Below are 18,727 nucleotides of genomic sequence, written 5' to 3' on the forward strand. Positions count from 1 at the left end.
ATGTCTTGTGGTATCTTTTTACTCTGAAGTGTATTGTTTTCGGGGCATGTTCTTTTCATAACGTGTGCGGTATTTATAGTTTTGACGGATCATGTCCCCTTTCACTTTAGTATGTATTTATGTTATTATTTTCAATGTTATTATTATCAATGAACTTTATTGATATTCGACGTCCCGAGGTCTGTTGTATTCAAGATGTAACGTTTCCGTCATTAGATTTCCTTAGTGACTATGTTTCAATTGTAAATATAGATTGATCCACTTGGGTTGCGCCTGTGGTTAGTAAGGGACTGCAGTATGAAAGTGTGGTACTGTCTCCTGATGGCCGAGCATTCGTTGTTATATTCAGAATTTATGTCTTTTAGGTTTATACAGCCCTTGTGGCTTTGTACGTACTCAGAAAAGGGAGGAATTTTACGCATCTACGATACCAACTTTATTGCCCCCAAGGATTTCGCATAGTATCTTGGTCAGTGATTTTAATGCGGTTATCGTAGCTATTTTCAATGGCGCGGCAAAATTGCGCCTGCTGATGCTCATCAATTTCATGAATTCTTGTGTCGAGCACTTCGCGAGTTTTGGTTAGCCACTCCTTCACTTAAAAACCTTGCGCATATAAACAGTATCAAACATCGTATAAAAACGATTTATTTCCATTATGCCCTTCAAGAATATTTGCCAGATGATTTTTATCACCGTTTTCCCGACGAAAGTACTACTATTTACCAAGTCAATTTACTTTTACAGAGATGTTCTGCAGCTATTAATTCTCTAGTTCTGGGAGACGATACTTCTACCACGGGCGTTACATAAATATAAAGTGAATTTACATACTATTATATGGATTTCACGACCGAGCGTTCTGTAGACGCTTCACAAACTCCGGATTTTCTGTCTATGATATCTCAGCCACGTTCAGAGCATGATAGCCAGACTTATATGCAACGGATTACTGCGAATGAAATTTTCGCTACCCTTCGCCGGGTGCGGGATCGTACATCCCGTGTGGAAGACATCTTGACGCTCTAGTTTTATAAACAATATTGTACATACCTCAACACTCATATCACGTCTTTATTCAATGCATACTTATAAGGTGAAACCTTTTGTCGCAACACGGTTAATATAATTCCCTTTCCCAAAATGCACATCTGCGACAGTGGTTCAGGACTTAAGGCTCATTTCTTTATTACCCGCAGATATTAAATTATTCACAAAAAATTCTTACAGCTCGTTTACACCCTCTTATGCCGCACTACATCAGTTCGCTTCAAGCTGCACTTCACTCCGTTCACAGTCTTACGTATACCCTTAGCTATTTGCGGAATATGTTTTCCTACTTCCATTTTCGGCAAGTTCCGGCAAGTGCTTTAGCCGTAGATTTAGGAAAGGCATACGATGTCTCGACCAGAGATTTCTTATGCTAATATTCGAAGCTTGGCAGTATCCCATAGCATTCCTTGCGGTCATTGCGAATTTATACTGTGTGGCGACTTCCCGAATTCAAATTAACGGACATCTTTTCCTTATAATTGCAATGAAACAGAGTCTTACGCAAGGATGTAATTTATCAACTGCTCTATTCCCTGTCGCTCTAGACCCTTTGCTCAGGAAATTGGCTACATTACATTCTGCCGGACCTTCCTGCCGACCGACAATTCATAAATCCAATTCAATTATTTTCGTTTACCCAATCCCGACACCAGGACTCCACAAATACTGCATGTCTTCTATGTGCGGATCTTAGGAGTCCCATTTACGTCAACCCCTACCCCTTTGTATGACAAAGTTTGGTTACCTCCCTTAACCGAAATCCGTCACCTGTTATATTCTCAGCGATTTCGTTGTCTCCACTTACTGAATCGAATCCAATTTGTTAGTATTTATGTGGTTTCTAAATTGTAGTACAGAGCGCGAATTTACCCATTACCGTAAATCTATGCGTAGCTCAAGTGGTAGAGCATTCGCTTCGCATTTGGGAGGTCGTGAGTTCGATTCCCGCTGCCGACCAACCTGACTTGTGTTTTCCACTGTTTTCCTCAGTCCACGAGGGAAATGCCGGGATTGTACCTAATAATCAGGCCCTGGCCGATTCTTTCCCAAATCCATTCCATCTTATTGTTGATGTTAGATATCCAGTGTAAAATAGCCTCTGAGCTGTATCTGGTGATTATTAAGTAAGTAAAAGTTTTGTATCTTTATTTTTGTAAAATATTTTTCGCGGTTTCTTCTTTCGTATCCCACTTCCAGCCCTTTCTCTTCCCCGTTGTATGGGAGGTTTAGGACTGGTCAACATACGTATTAAATGTGGAACCTTGTTTATGCTTAACTTCTATACAGCCCTCTATAACACTGAGTCCTTTACGCAGCAGTGGATCCGTTGGGTTTTGCCGAGCTATGAGTTGTCTCTCAACCGTCCGTTCATTCAATTGTATGGCTGATGCCCGTCTTACATTCTCTCATTCATACAGTATTGTATCAATGCAGGTGTGGCACTGAGCCCTGAGGGCCATACTTCACGTACCTTGTACCATTTACCTGCGTCTTCCAGTTTGGATTCGACTCTATTACGTATCGCCCAGTGTTTTCCACAGATTCATTGGTCGCAAGTTTGGGCTAACATCTCTGCTAACATTTTTGCCTTCCTATTTCCAGACGACCTGGTTTCAAGTGGTTCGTCAGTGAATAACCACCCGTTCTCGTCTCTTTGAGCTGCATCGTCCCCCTGACGCTCAGTGCATCAGATGTACCCAAGAAGACACGCTGTTCCCACCGCTACGCTTCTTGCGTCGGTGTCTTTTTATAGTCGCATGCACCATCGTTTATATTCACCACTACGCCCCAGTGATGGACGCTCACACTTATTACGACCTTTTTAAATGAAATCGTTACATGCTTTTTTCGTCGGCGTTGGACAAGCGGTATTTGAGTAGATTTCTAGAAGTAGTACTTTCGAGAGTCCTCCCTTTCCTGTTCGTTAATGCTAGCTTCCATTAGGAAGTGCTCTAAATTGTATTGTTAGTCTTAGTAATATGTTTGTGTCTCAGTAGTGTTATAGCGTTTAGTTACGGAGCCAATCGAATTACGTAAATTTCTGTACATGTATAATAAAAACTCAGTAGGTGAGTGGTTAGCGCATTGAACTTATATTCGGTAGACCCGAGTTTGAATCCTGGCCAAGGTGAAATTTTCATGTGTTTCTGTTTAGATTTCAATTTCAGTGCATACTCAGTGTGACAGTCAAAGTCTTTCTTTCCTACAAAGAAAAAGATGTTGGAATAATGACAATTGGAGTAGTTCGGTCAATGGAGACAGTCATAAACAAACTTATTTCCAGCAGTTGTTCTAATTTTGATGTTTTCGTCTACTTTCAAGCATTTACTTATTCATTTGTGATCAGTTTTTTATTTCTTTGAGTATACAGTGTATAATGAAATAATGCATTACATGCACAGCAATATTGAAACTAACATATCATGTTCATTGGTACAACACACTCTGAACCAGAGAGATTCATCTGAGAATGGAGAAATGTTACGTGCGTCATTTACTCACAATTTAATCTGCATAATTACCTCACTCAGTGCTACCAACTGCTGTTAGTGCTGAGAAAAGTTACGTATAACTTAGGTTACATTTGTCCAGCCGTCCTTACAACTGCAAATTACCTGGACCGCATCTAATGGAATTAGAGCACTTAGGTAGAGTTTTTTCCGCTATTTTTGCCCATTGTGCTTTCCCAGTTTGTAATATTAATTCTTTATATGTGCACTAGTATCTCGCAAAAAATTGCCCCGAAGTGCACTTATCAAAACCTGCCTTATCCTTGTTAGCGCCTGGAACAAGTCCTATTCTCAACGAGTTGGAACTTGGTTAACTGAAGTATAGGAAAACTCGAATGGCGGTGCAGAAAAGTGCATAAAACTCTCCACATTGTTTTGCATATGACATTTTGATATTTCAGTCGACGAACTCAGGTCTGGTACATAGATGACGCCTTACTCTTTTTTGAAAGGCATCAATTTCTTAAGATGCAGAAAATTTAAGATTCAGTCACAAAACTGATAAATAAAATATGCAAAACAATTTCTTTATGTTTTTAGGGGGTTGGTTGAAGATGTAGGTACTCCAAGTTAACGAGGATGCACTTTGTCATTCTCGTAACGTCTCTCTTGATTCACACGGTTCGTTTTCAGTGATGCATTAGAAATTCGATAGAATACCGTACATATATATATATATATATATATATATATATATATATATATATATATATATATATATATATATATATATATATATATATATATATATTGTAGAAGGTGGTAAAGTAAATTTCGATAAATTAGTAAGTTGAAATGACAAGTAAGTGGAAAACACACTCTGCAATGTTTCATATCAAACATTGTATTGCTGACTGAATGTTCCCCTAATCACTTACGAAATTAAATATCGGTATGTCTATATAAGTAATATATTATATAAATACAGCTAAATATTTGTTTTGTTTAAAACTCTTAATCTTGTATTTTAAAATATAAATTTAGAGCAAAACATAAATGTCATTTAACTTTACGGTACAAGCGGTAAACACTCATAGGCTTTTCATTAGTCGAATATTTCAAAATGTGGTAAATTGTAAAACTTAATCAGCCTTTAATAATAAATATCTATCTATCTTTTGCGACCTGGTAAACGACGCAGCAATATTGTTCGCACTGACTCTCAAGTCACTAAAAGATTGATTTATGGTGTTCCATGTTCAGAAGTCTATTGAAATATCACACGCAGATGAGGAAAGAAGTTACGCTTATTGGGTCGAATGAATAAATAGAAACAAACATCTGTATTTCATTTTTACACAATTGTTCTGTTTTTAAGATTTTTCAATTTAAGTCTGATTTTAATATTAATTTTGTTAAGCATTGTTTGTTTGGAATTATATTACCAATGATTTCTTGAAGAGCGTTCAACAAAGCTTCTCTGAGCGTTCGATTTTCTTGTTCGATTTTCCATTATAGCTGTAAGTTTTCTAAACACTCTCCCTATATTGTGAGTTTTGTTTATCACATTGTTGTTATACCTGTTTGTTCGTTACCACACTTCGATTTTCTTTCCGTAATTACGGCCAACGCGTGCGTCACTACCCTCAAACAAAAAACATAGAGGAAACAGAAGTTCCTGATCATTTTGAGAACTAAATTGCACATTGTTTCTTCCTCTGTTATGAATTATACCAATGCATTTACAAAGTATGTTTACTATTATAGTTCTTAGTAGGAGGCTGGTAGTCTTGATTGGTTTCCAAATTGGTGTCAAAATTGGAGTCTGGTTTCTAAATTGATAATCAAAGTATAAGCTATGCAACCCGACGTATTGCAAATGTAATTTTGGTTGCCTAAGTAGCTTATTAGGTATCTGACACTCATGTACGGGTTTCACTGTTTACCTAAATTCAGTCTAATAGGCAAGAAGATAAGAATACAAAGTCGAAAATAGACAGAAACCAATTATTTTTCTCGTATTGCTTGTTGCTTTTGTACCATTCTCCTTTCGGAAAGAAATCACCCCAAGATTCAGAGTTCCATTTACAAAATTGAAGCAATGTGTGGCTATTTTTTTGAGATTATGTTAGTTCAACACCATTGTTCTTGAAATTTGTTCTTTTTTGCCGGTGTAATATGCCATATTTCTATTGATAGCTTATTACCAAAATGTTTGTGTCATTGAACGTTAAATTGCTTGTTCTATAAAGAATTCGTCTTAAATTTAGAATGGTACACCAGAAGCGTTCCTTCTTATCCAGTAACTTATTTTCTTTGATATTTATACTTTTTCAGGCATTTCTATCCGGAATTCAGTATTAAAACAATATTGTTTCAAACAATAGAAACGACCTGTTATAATTCGAATAAAATTAAATATTTTGAAATATTTTAACTCGTTTCTCGTTGAGCGGTTGTATTTTCCCCACGAATTGAGATGCATATTGTATGTAGTCATTAGACACAGAACTTTAAACATTTTCTGCCATTATAGAAAATACAAGCAGGAAGTGTAAGGTAGACATTATACATTTAGATTGGTGCAAATCCTCACAATGCGATTTCTTCGTTTGGACCATATTCATTCACGCTTATCGTTTGAAAATACTTACTTGACATTTATTTATATAGGCATTTAATTGTTATAAAGTAACAATGATATAGGGTCAAATGAATGAAAGGGACCAAATTCGAGGTTTTTAAAGTAAATATTCAAAAGTGTAAATAAAATAATTGTGCAAATTCTATTGTTAAACTGAATGTGGTGTAACTGATTTACTCGTGATTAAAATGAATCAAAGCAATTTCTCCAAACCAAAAGCAAATGATTCCTAAATTTAAAGTGCAAGTTTACTAATGTTACATATGAGAACGCTGGCACCTGTAATAAATTTAGATTGCATTACAGCTTATAAATTGCGCGTAAAATCTCAGGATGAAGATTATGGGGATGCTAATAGAAGAGTTTACATCTCTTTGACTAACTCGTATTACATCGTGAATCATTTATACGTTTTTTTATCTTCTTCTATTCTGTTTCGGCCAGTTTTCTTATTTATTTTATTTTTCATATTAATTTAATGCACTGAGGATGCAATATATTTACATTTCCAGAGATTCTTCGAAAGCTATTTAGCAACACTTTGATTGCAAAGCTCTTCTTTATAACTTTCATAAAGTATCTGCCTTTTGTGAACAGTGCTTGTATATTTTGAGCCGTGTTACTACAAACATCACAACATAATTTTGGAAAATGATTGTTGGTATTAGCATACCGAATCACTTTCCTCCACGGGTATTAGCGCGTTGAACAGTAACTTCAATTCTGCAATCTGCTTCTTTAATATGTATATTATTTTGAGAAGCAAATAAGAATAATAGTTCTGTGATTTTTTTAGAAAACGGAACATTATACAAGTAAGAAAGTTTGTTTACATCTCTCAGTACGTTTGAGCCAAATCTTCAGTCGTATGCTTGTTGTGTTCTTTAGTTTCAAAGTTAGCATTGCAGTTTTTGCCAGTAACTGTAAGTTATAGAATCCCTGGTATACTACGTGCGAATTTAACTACCTAAGTATAGTATCAAATACCTTCCAGTTATTTTATATGTAGCTTACTAGTTGAATAAACCCAAATTGGCAAGTACAAAAAGAGGGATTAATATTTTTGTGCAAAAGTTTGCTTACATCTCCTTTTCAGTGAAGGAAAATATTTACGTTGAGTTTCATAGACTTCAGAAAATGAATACAATACCCAGATAGTTTTAGATATGATATTACTGTAGCACTGGCATTCACAAAATGAATCATTTCATCACTAATATATTTTTAGAAATAAAACTCTCATTGGTACAACTGATCTCGTTTTGTTGACTTGAATTTTGTTGGTCGTAGTAAACCTGAACTTTCGTTAGAAATTTTATTTACTATCAATTTTAACCCCTTCAGTGCGTAATTTTCAGATACGAACCGCTGTAAAAAGTGTAGTTTTTGGGGGGGAACTTTGGATGTTGATTCTAAATCTGTTTCAAAATCACTTACATCAGAATCACTAATTAATAATTCTTGCTCGGTGTCAGCATCGTTGAAATATCGTTTTGAAGCCATTACTGTGCTGTCTGGTCTCAAACAAAACAAAGAATGAAAACTGTATTTGACGAAGCCCAAAATCTATTTTAATTTCTTTCTTTTTCCTCTTCTTCTTTTAATTAAGCAACAATTGAAACCAGCTGAGCGCAAACTAGCTAAATATTGTCGGGATAACATTACTCATATTATAGGCAAGTATATTCGCCATACGCAATACAAAATAGCCAAAGCAAAATGAAAGCGTATATATACGCCACCCACACTGAAGGGGTTAAATGATAATTTTGGACCATGAAATTTGACATTCTTAGAATAGTCATTTCTTACTTTCATTAAAATAGTTTTGTTATTGAACGTTCATTTTGTAGTACAATTCATTGTAGCCAACAATTGGAGAAGCAGGGAAAATCGATTTCTGACTGAATGAGTGAATGAGTAGGGCGGGTAATGGGGACGTCAGCATCGAGGCGATATGCCCCTGTCACGATTTGGAATCTTATGATTTAATAGTACTGCATGTAATAATGTGACAGAAATATGCAACATATTGTTATCTCCATATTAAAATTGAAATATTCAAGTCAAAAGCAACTTTTATAAAACAAATTGGTTTCGATTGGAGTTCTTGGGTCTCCGATGGTAAATGAGAGACTTACAGTGTAGAACGTCACACAAAAGCAAGTGTTTCCTTCGAACTCGGAACAAACAAGGACAATGTAACAAGTAGAATTTCTTCGTACAGATCGAACGCCGTAGTTTTGTTTCATCCTCATTTTGTTGAGTATTCGCGTGTATTTTTTGTATTACACAATGTATTACATGTCTTTCCCTTTGTTATGTTAATTATCGTTATATAGAGTTTGAGAACCGCAATATTTAATTCAAAAATCTTATCAATATATCATAGTAGTCCTTTTGTAGTCGTAAAGTGACCATGAACTACCGTGACCATGAACTACCAAGAATCATATGTTAAGTTAGAAGATAATGTTCTAATCAACGTGCGCATTGTCTTAGTGATAGACCTCTGGTGCTTAAGGTCCCTAGTTCAATCACAGCTCGCGCCGTTTATACTTTGTGGGGGACAAACACCCTGTTCGTGGGTTTTCTCGGGTTTCCCCGTTTCCTCCCAATTTCTTCATTCCACCATTTCATTCATTTCTCATTATCACAGTCTCTTTTAGCCTAACCCGCATAACACTGAAATATTTCCTTTCATTTTCTTCTAATCAGCGTATTATTTAAGTATTTTTGCAAGAGTCCTCTAATTCAATTTTCTCTGGTGAGTTCATTAAGGCAGAAAACCACATAAAATATTCGTACGTAATATTGACTATTATTATCCGCCTCATTCAGTTCGTCCATTTCTCGGGCCACATTACAGTTTTGAGTAGAGTATTTTCTCACCTAATAGTATCGTAATATTCTCTCTCAGTATCCCAACATTTCTATTAATACAGTATTAGATAATGTTTCTTTATTCTAATTATTCCTTAAAAGAACCAATTCAAAATAAATTTACAATTACTTAGGTTTTAAAAATAATGCATTTCACCTTATTATTACTTACTTGATTTATATACATAAACGGGTTAGCCATTACAGTTAAAAAGTACTTAACAACCAGTCCACTAAAACGCATCCACTGCAAAGATAGGCCAGTCAACAGCTGGGCATCATCTGCAAAAGAAGAAGAACTCTCCAATAGTACTCTCCACTCTGTGCCTTAATGACTCATCTCTTAGGACCCATGGTACCTCGCCCGGAGTCAACGACCTAGAGGTACCTAGGACCACCACTTTACATTTTGGCAGGGATACCTTGGAAAAACATCTAAATTTTGGCAGGGATATATAGGACCATCCCCCTCAAATTTTGGAAATTGCCAAATCTAAATGATGGTATGATAGAGTACTAACCATGGTATATACCTGTATAAGTTTTGGATGTTCAATTGGTTCTCTTTCATGGGTAAAAATGACAATAAATTGTAATTTCACAGGTTTTTGACCCAATTTGTCCCCTTTGATAAAGTCTTATTACCTTATGTAGTTATATGTTGCTATACTGGGATTCATTTCCTTTCATAAGACATGGGTATATTGGTTCACGCCTTTAAAATTTGGGACGCGTATCTTGGCTCATCACTAAACTTTTGTCGATTCTGATTGGCTGATAGAGGTCACGTTTTGTTTGGCTCCGCATACGCGGGAAATTCAAAATTTAAGGTTATGTTGTATGATGTCATGACGTCATGTGGTACCACCGATGACAGGGATTTTTTAAATTTAGTTTCTTCTATAGTTATCCTCTTTGATAAGTGCTTTGACAAATTGATGGTGTACTAAAGTTTCCCCTAGGAGGCTCGGGTCAGCTTAAATATTATCGTTCCCAAAGGTACATGAAGAAACCCTAGGGAGAGGTCAGAAGGTCAAGATTAATATTTTGGTACACTCATGGTTACAGTTCAGGGGTAATTTCGTTCTCTTTGATGAACATAACTTGATAAAATTCGAAAGCTTTGGGGAGGGACTCTGAAAAAATACACTTATTCTCCAACAATGTTGAAAGAGGGGACGTTCATGTCCATCTTAAATAATACTTTAAAACACATCTTTGTTGTTCGTAGATTAAATAAAGAGATGACGTCATATTTACGTTTTCCTTAAATATGATTGTTTCATTGTAACAACTCTTCTAAGGAGACAATACAAAAAATGGTTGCGGGTTTGAGGATTTCCTAAAAGCTCACCGTTTTGTTGCTCAGTATGCGCTTCGATTATGGAAAAAGTATTTCCAGATTTTTGTAAATCTAAACTAATTGGATTCTTTACCAAATGGTTCCGCTGAGTTTAAGAATTTTCAGTACTAATCTTTTTCAAACAAACCACTTTTACACAAAAGTTCCAAAGCCAATAATTCATCGAACTAAAACTTTCAAACCAAAAAATTGAAACTAAAATAATTTCAAACAAAATTTTCGAAATAGGTTTCCCAATCTAACTTTCCAAACTAAAAATTTTCTCAATAAAAATTCGTAAATCAAACTTTTCTCGAACCAAAATTATGGAACAAAAAATTTAAACGAAATCATACAAGACTAAAAATCTAGAATCCAAATTTTCGAACCAATAATATTAAAAACAAATTTTAGAAATTCAAATTTATTAAATCAAACTTTTCTCGAACTAAAATTTTAAATTTTTTGAACAAGAATTTGAAACTTTTTTTAAGTCAATTCCTCTCTAATAAAAATTAAATTAAAATATTGGAAATTTAAAAAGTTTCGGAAAACTGAAAGATCATAAATATTTTTTTCGAAGTGTAAACTTTCAACTCAGATTTTGAAACTTTTCTCGAAAAAAATTATGAAACCAAAATTTTTCGAACTACAAACTTAAAAGCAAATTTTGAGAACTACAAAATTTCTAACTAAAAGATTTAAACCAACGATTGGAAATCTAAAAATTTTCTAATCAAACTTTTCTTGAAGTAACTTCTAAAATTTTCGAACTCAAGAGTTTCAAACTATTTTTTTCGAACTAAAAATTAAAACCAAATTTTGGAAACTAAAAATCTGAAATTAAATTTTTCAAATCAATTTTTCGAATTAAATATTTACAAGCTAAAAACTTAAGCCAAACCTTGGAAAACTATACCAATCTTAAAATTTTCAAACTCGAATTCTTAAATCAAATTTTCAATCTTAGGATTTACATACCAAAATTATTTGAAAACGAGAGTAAAAATTAATGTGCTGGAAAAAAGGATTTTAAGAAATAATAAAAGTTAGTTTTTCATCCTCCTTCTATGCATTTGAATGTACGAGACGACTGCCAGGGAGAAGGTCATGATAAAGCTGGCGACGAGGAAGGATCGTAATTTTTGGTCACACCATATACTTTACTTATTGGTGGCATATTCTCATTTCCCTATAGATAAATTTTGGGTGTGCTACAGGATATTTAGCGCACTTGTTGGTGCACGTGTATAATCTGGCAATACCCAGATATATTATTTTCTGTGCTGGTTTTTCCTCGACTTGATGGCACAGTTTCACACAATTGGTTCTACCTCCAAACAAGCGGTCTCTCGCATTTAAAGCTTAGCGATTCATGTATGGGTTATTCTTGAGGTACATCACCATTTCCGGATTTTGCTTCAAGAGTTGTTTATATCGCACTCCCATATTTCATTGCAATGTACCCGAATTCACCAAGTCTTGCATGTTTCCGTTCGGTGCGCTCATAACGGAATTCCAAGGTGTCTACAGGTTTGCAGTAAATGAGCTCATTACATCCTGTAGTGATACAAATGAGACAAACATGATAGAAACATCCTGCATGCTCACAGACTTGTTCTTCTGATGTTTCAGGATCATCGTAGTACCCATCAACTCGGAATCCCGCAATAAACACTTATTTATGTAGAGCCACATGTAAGATTTTTTCCCTTCCGTTTTTATTAATGTAGTCCAGCCGTTGTGCTGCAGTAATCGACTGAATACTTTTGCATCGATAACAAGGTGCCGGTAGAATTCCAGTGATATTGGACTTCAGAAAATTTCGACGGAATACTAAATTGGAAGCGGTTCCCATCGTTATCGTTTCCAAGAAGAGTTTACTTTAGTTATTGCTTCAAATGACGTCATATAGGAAACACATGCTGGGCGTAATACATTGACATCTTGAATGGAATAGTTGATAATTTCCTTCTGGAAATGAAACGTGTTATTACGGTGGTCGTTGTAACATTGCATAAACTTGCTTCTCTCTTCGATAGACATTTCATTTTTCCTTGGATGTTTTCTTTGGATGGAACAAATATCCTTTATTTGCGGATAAATTGAATCACTTTTTTTTTAAATTTGCTTAGTGTTATTGGTAGATAATTCAAAAACTCAATAATTGTAAGATTGTTTAGTATTAAACTTAGTATTTTGATCCTATTTAATACGACCTCAGACCTCCATCGACATTGTTGTAACATAGTATTCTAAATGAAATGTCCTAACTTAAGCGGATGCTGAATGATATTACCTTTCTTTTTCTACGAACGTGTCAGCATGAATCATGAAAAAACATTTACATTACCTATCTAAATACTTATTGAATGTGTGGTAATTTAAATTATGCATGATTTTCTAACGTACGTATGTCTTTTTTGTACGTCACAGTTTACCAAAGTTAGGTTGGACAAGTAGAGACATGATCATGGGAGAAAGAATTCGGGATGATGTCATGATCAGAATGGAGATACTATAGGTTGTAATAAGACAAATATATCAACTAATAAACGACTAATATCAACTAATAAAAGAAACAATTGATGTGTCAGAAAATCTTATTTACGTTGGCACGCCATTCCCGCAAGTACTGAAGAAAAACTTAAATTGGATCGTCTCCTTGAAAAATATTTTTTGTCTGACAAGAAGTATTCCAAGACTTCAGGATATCGTTATTTTAAAACCATGCATAACATACTTGTTGTGCAACTAATAAATTCGGGACGTGCAAAAAACATGTTATCGTCAATTTTCGTATCCTACATGGATTTTACATCGTAAAAATCAACAATGCTTTGCGTGCATAAGCGAAAGAATAGCAGATCTCAAGCCTTCCGGATCGGGAATCATGATGCGTTGTTGTGACTCTGAAGCAATCTCTAAATATATTACAAAATACCTCGTTACAATCATAAGTGCGTTTTCCGGTTTGCAAAAAAGAATATACTCTATCACATTTAGTATATAGCTTCACCATTTTACAGATATGTTCCCCTTGAAGGTATACTTCAATCCGATGATTATTAAAACATTCTTCGCGATAAAATTGACGATAAAAGTTGTTGCACAAGATCAACGATTAATTCATGTCGCATACAGTTCTTTGTAACATTTTTAGCATGTTACGGTACAATGTTTTGAATGCTTGTTACGTTTATGGTACTTTTATTGCATGTTTCGCAATAGAAATCGGTGGCGAAACAGGCAGTCAAAGATTGGATAATATCAAAACAGTCATCTAAACAAATCAAATTTATGGGTGTGCTGTTTTCATCATTAGGTCCCTCGTACATGATGTCATGGCCTGGGGAACTGGTATCAACTATAATTTTAAACTCTTTAAGGTAAGACTGGAATTGCCAAATTTCTTATACACTGGTCGTATGGTCCAATTGAATCCTCCATTTACACATAAAGCATTCACTCCTTGATCCACAACATATTTAGATTGATTTTTATACTGATTATATCGTTTCATATGTACAGTCTTGTATTTCTTCAGACCAATTGCAATGACAAAGGCGCACGCTGGGAGTCTTAGATCTTAATTTCTACACCTACAATTTCTCGCTTGCTTCGTAGCAGTTCTTCATTTTCCAGTACTTCTTGCTGCAGACGACCATAGCCACGTGGAATCTCCATGCGATGAAAATGAACGGTAAATGGCTTGTGAAGGAGAAACGAATTGTCGCTCTGCAAAACTCTTTCAAACGAGGCTCACATTGTCTCCAGTGTCAGATTTAGTGCTTGGCAAAAGCTGTCAGAAAATGGCTTATTGGTATTTCGTGAAGCAATTACTGATAAACCAACTAGTCTCATCGTTGACATTGTTTAATAAATGATCCAACATAGCTTGAAAACTGGTATGTACAGTGAGCCACATACATTTTTGAGGTACAAAACCCGTGACTTAGGCAACCCAACTAATGCCCGCTCTAAGATAAATTACGTCCCGTAGAGTAGCTAGAAGAGCAGCGTGAAGATGTCCCCACTTGTTACAAATACATAACGTAAAGTGTTATTGTGCAGGAGTGAGCCGAAACACTGGCTGACGAAATGGCAAAAGGGAATCTTTGGATACCTATACTCACAGTACACAATACAGTACCAGGAAATATATACGGACAAGAAAGGCGCCGATGAGAATATAACAGTCGGGGAACTTACATAATCTCATAATTAACTCAAATAAGGATTGTATAAACAAGTTAACTTATTTCAAATGGCTACACATATATACGTATCAAATAATGTAAGGATAGGTTACGCGATATATGTAGTAGATTTCTTTTAGGTAAACACAATGTCTTCCACTTAGTTTTGAAACTATTAACAGAAGTCCTACCTACACATGAATCAAAGTGAAGGATCATTTTGATTCATGATAAGATTGATAAGATTGATAAGATAAGGATAAGATTGATGGATCATTCGGGGTAAGAATCTAGCTCCCAATGAAAGTTTTGGATGTCTAACGGCCTGAGTTGCTAGGTTCTTGCGTCATTGATTGATACGTAATATTATTTCGAAACAACATCTAATCTGATTTCATTATTAGTTAAAGGACTTATGAAAAATCTAAATATTGACAAGCAGTAATTTATTTGTAAATGTTTAAAATGCAAAATTTGATAACACTCAAACCAGTTGGATAACTTATCCGTGCTAAGCGTATTTCCCTTTAGGTTGCAAATATAACTGAGGGTTCCATACTATTTGTGAAAATTTACATATTGAGACATAAAGAGGAAAGGAGAGTATATAATGTGAATTAACAACAATTTAAGAATTAATGAGATTAATTGATATTATCAAATATAGAATCATTAAAAAATTAACTCTGTAACTCGTTTTCTCCATTCATTTTTCTTCCTCTGTTTTGAGGATAGCATCAACACTAAATTTGTTCACTGGAGATTATCTTTCATTTAAGAACATATAACTGGAGCTCAGCCTTGTAAATGAAACTTTTTAAAAGTTTAAAGGTCGAGGAGGAGAATCAAACCAGCACCGCGGGATTTGGGAGCCACAACAGTAACCCCTCATCTAAAGCGTTGCATATTCTGGCTCGATTAACTAAGGGTCATTTCAACTCCCTAAAAACATTAGTTTGTTAATAGTCAACTTGGTTGGCTAAACAAGGAATATGCAATTGAGGATTTCGAGAGTATTATATCATTAAATTAACTAAATTATCAACATTACATATTTTTTTAAAAAAAAATTACAAAATTTTGAATCAAATACGGCGTGTATGTTATACTCGTAAACGGACTAAAGACGAATCAATTACCGTGTACCGGTAGCATCTAACAAGGTTGCAAGGAAAGAAATTCGGTCTTAATGACCCTTCCTGCTGCGTTTCTCCACCTACTCCCAGCTGGGTAAATTCCCGAGAATATATGTTTTGGGAATATTCCCAGGGAAAATTCCCGGAAGATTCCCAAAAATGGGAATATTCCGGGAATTTATGTGTAAATAAAAGAAAATTGTATGCTATTACTATATTGATTTAAAAATCAAATTCTTTTTCTTAATCAGTATATTGATTACTGTTGACTCCAGAGGATTCTTTAAAATGTATATTCTGTACGGTATTATTTATTTTATTATGTTTGGAGAGTACATACAAATGTATATTTACTTACAATATTTTATGGGAGTAAATATGTTGAAAAACATTTGGTGTAGGAAGTCCACATACTTTTACATAGCTAAACAGTTTATATTTATATGTAAGTGGATTTTTTAAAGTTGACCCTACTACTGATGTATAAATATATCAAATTTGTAAATGTTGTAAAATAATTAATGTAGGTAACTGCCAGAAAACATGTTTCTTCATTTTATCAACATTTGCGCATACATATTTGTCCAAAATATTTGTAAGATACTGACTGATCTTTAGAATTTTGGACATAACATTGCAACTCGCGATCTTTCTTCCTACCAATATCGTAATTCACATGTAAGAGAAGCCTGAGTACCTATTCAGAAGCTCTGAGTCAGACAGCAGACAGTCACCTCTATTACTAAGGGTGATTCGGGGTATTTGATAGTACTTCAACTATACCTCCACATAATTTCCAGATTACTTTCCTGAGTTGTTCCTTTTCATTTATAAATTAGTGTTTTGCTACTTTATAGTACAAATGGAAATGGAAATTTAATAATCATATTGTTGACTATTATAAAAAGTACAGTTAGCAAATTTCAATATTTTAACCTCTAAATTATTTAAAACCTGGTAGTAAATGCTGGTAAATGAAAATAAAGTAATCAATCATATAGATCTTACAATTTAGAAAATAAAATAGATAAATGAAAATTAATTTCTTCCAGGGAATTCATATGCCAGGAAAATAACCTTGTAATTTTCCCAATTTTATTTTCCTTCCCACTGCGAATATTCCAACTGCCCATCAATACTCCCAGCTGTGAAGATTGTTTACAGCATGGCCAGTCTTGAATTTAAATGTCCTTCTAGAAATCACAATTCAACGGAACGAGATAGCATGCAAGTGGTAGAAAAAATATTAAATGGTTTGAATGTAATGACGTAATTGCATAAATTAATAAAGGTAAAAAGTATTTTCAATAACATCAGAAACTGAATTTATTATATAAACTAGCTAACCGATAATGGTCTGTAGCTTTTACTCTTGAGTTTATATTTATATGTTTAATCTCGACAAGCTAATTTAATTAAAATATAGTCAAGTTCTTCCTGTGCAAATCCCTTTCAAAATTATCTTTATTGAATTTATCTGAATTTACATTGTTAAGCAATGATCGCTTACGTAATTAATCCTCATTACGAACAATATAGAAACGTCTCAGCCTGTGAGTAAAGCCAATGTTTAATAGTTTCTAATTTAATTTTATCATTAACTTTTCGTAATAATTTTAAATGATCTTGAAGCTCGAGTTCCGACAAAGATTTTGTAATGCATTTAATTTTAAAATATCTTAAATTCGCGTGCTAACCTTAACTAGCAACCGTGCCTCAATGAGGGTTTCTTATTTTTTATTTCTTAAGTCGCTATTCTTGATATCAAAATTTAAAAAAACAATGCTACCTACAATACATGAACATTTAATATTGGATTAGCGTTTTATACTTTAAGATCTCCTTTTGGAAAACATAGTAACTAACTAGAGAAATAATGACTTTTTATGCATAATGTAAAATGATCCTGAGGTAATCAAATACAATTAAAACAGTTTGAAACTCATATGGAATATTAGAAGTTATTCAACCCTATAAATAATTGAAACTTACCCTCGCACATAGCAAAGTCGACTTTCTCACGGTCCAAATTAAATTCTTTGCCAGCCTCCAATGTTGCCCTGGAATGACACAGGGTTAGAACAAAATCCATATTTCATCAAAATAAAATTACCCCAAATTTGAAGGTACTTTATTGTAAATATAAATTACAAGTTATTCATTAGTATTGCTTTCTTTGACAAATATTGAAATTTAGCGTGATTGTAAGGAATTAATTAATACTGCAGGTCCAAGTGGAGATGGAAGATTAACCGAAATTAATATTTAGTTCATTATTGTTCCAGATAAATAAAGCATGCATATCATTGTAGATTTACGATGCGCATACCCGTCAGTAGACCCAGAAGTACCCCATACGATAGTCGAGTAAAGTTCACAATTTATTTTATATATGTATTTAATGAATTTGGAAAAAATAACAATGTGTATATTTCATTACATGATTGCTGCCGAAAGCAAGCGCACAAATGTACGTACATAACCATTTGTCCTTGAGAGACAATTCTCTTAGAATTGAAATATTTCTGTTTATTCACAACGTGCAGAATGTGCAAATTTCCTTAACTTGAAAATGATAAATTCGATATACAACTTATATATGAATAGGGGAAATGAATTAATTGTTTCTAAATATATTCTTTTTAAGAGAGAAGACTGGACTCGATTTTATAACATTCAAATTTGTCTATGTTTATTGAGAACGAGCGAAGTATGAGGATGGCTTAAATTGAAGAGGTTAAATTCGGTTTATAAACTGATTCCAAAATAAGTGGAAACACATTTAAGCATTTTGATATATTTGGTTCGTTACTACGGGAAAGTGACAATTACTTTAAAATTGAAATTTTCTTCTCTGTGTAGAGTAGTGTTTACTAGTAGATTTCCTTAAGTTAAAGGTAAGTCTTATATGAGCTCTTAAAAAAAATGTTAGTAAAAAATCCTCCTCTAAGGAGGATTATGAGACAACGAGAATAAATATAATATCAAGATGTTCTGTCATTTATTCAGAGAATGTGTAA

The 18,727-nt window shown here is 34.1% G+C and overlaps 1 protein-coding gene across 1 annotated transcript in view; it reads right to left on the reverse strand.

The window, feature by feature from the left end:
• Positions 1-18,727, reverse strand: part of LOC145691713 (ABC transporter A family member 4-like) — a 55,492-nt gene that overhangs the window by 18,477 nt on the left and 18,288 nt on the right. The window contains exons 3-4 of the mRNA XM_081767049.1: positions 17,700-17,767; positions 9,203-9,312 (exon numbers count right to left, since the gene is read on the reverse strand). Of these exons, the coding sequence (XP_081623175.1) occupies positions 9,203-9,312; positions 17,700-17,767 (178 nt within the window). The remainder of the gene's footprint in view (positions 1-9,202; positions 9,313-17,699; positions 17,768-18,727) is intronic.

The sequence above is a fragment of the Thermobia domestica genome, chromosome 8, assembly GCF_964235325.1.
Source record: "Thermobia domestica chromosome 8, izTheDome1.hap1.1, whole genome shotgun sequence".
Taxonomy (NCBI): Eukaryota; Metazoa; Arthropoda; class Insecta; order Zygentoma; family Lepismatidae; genus Thermobia; species Thermobia domestica.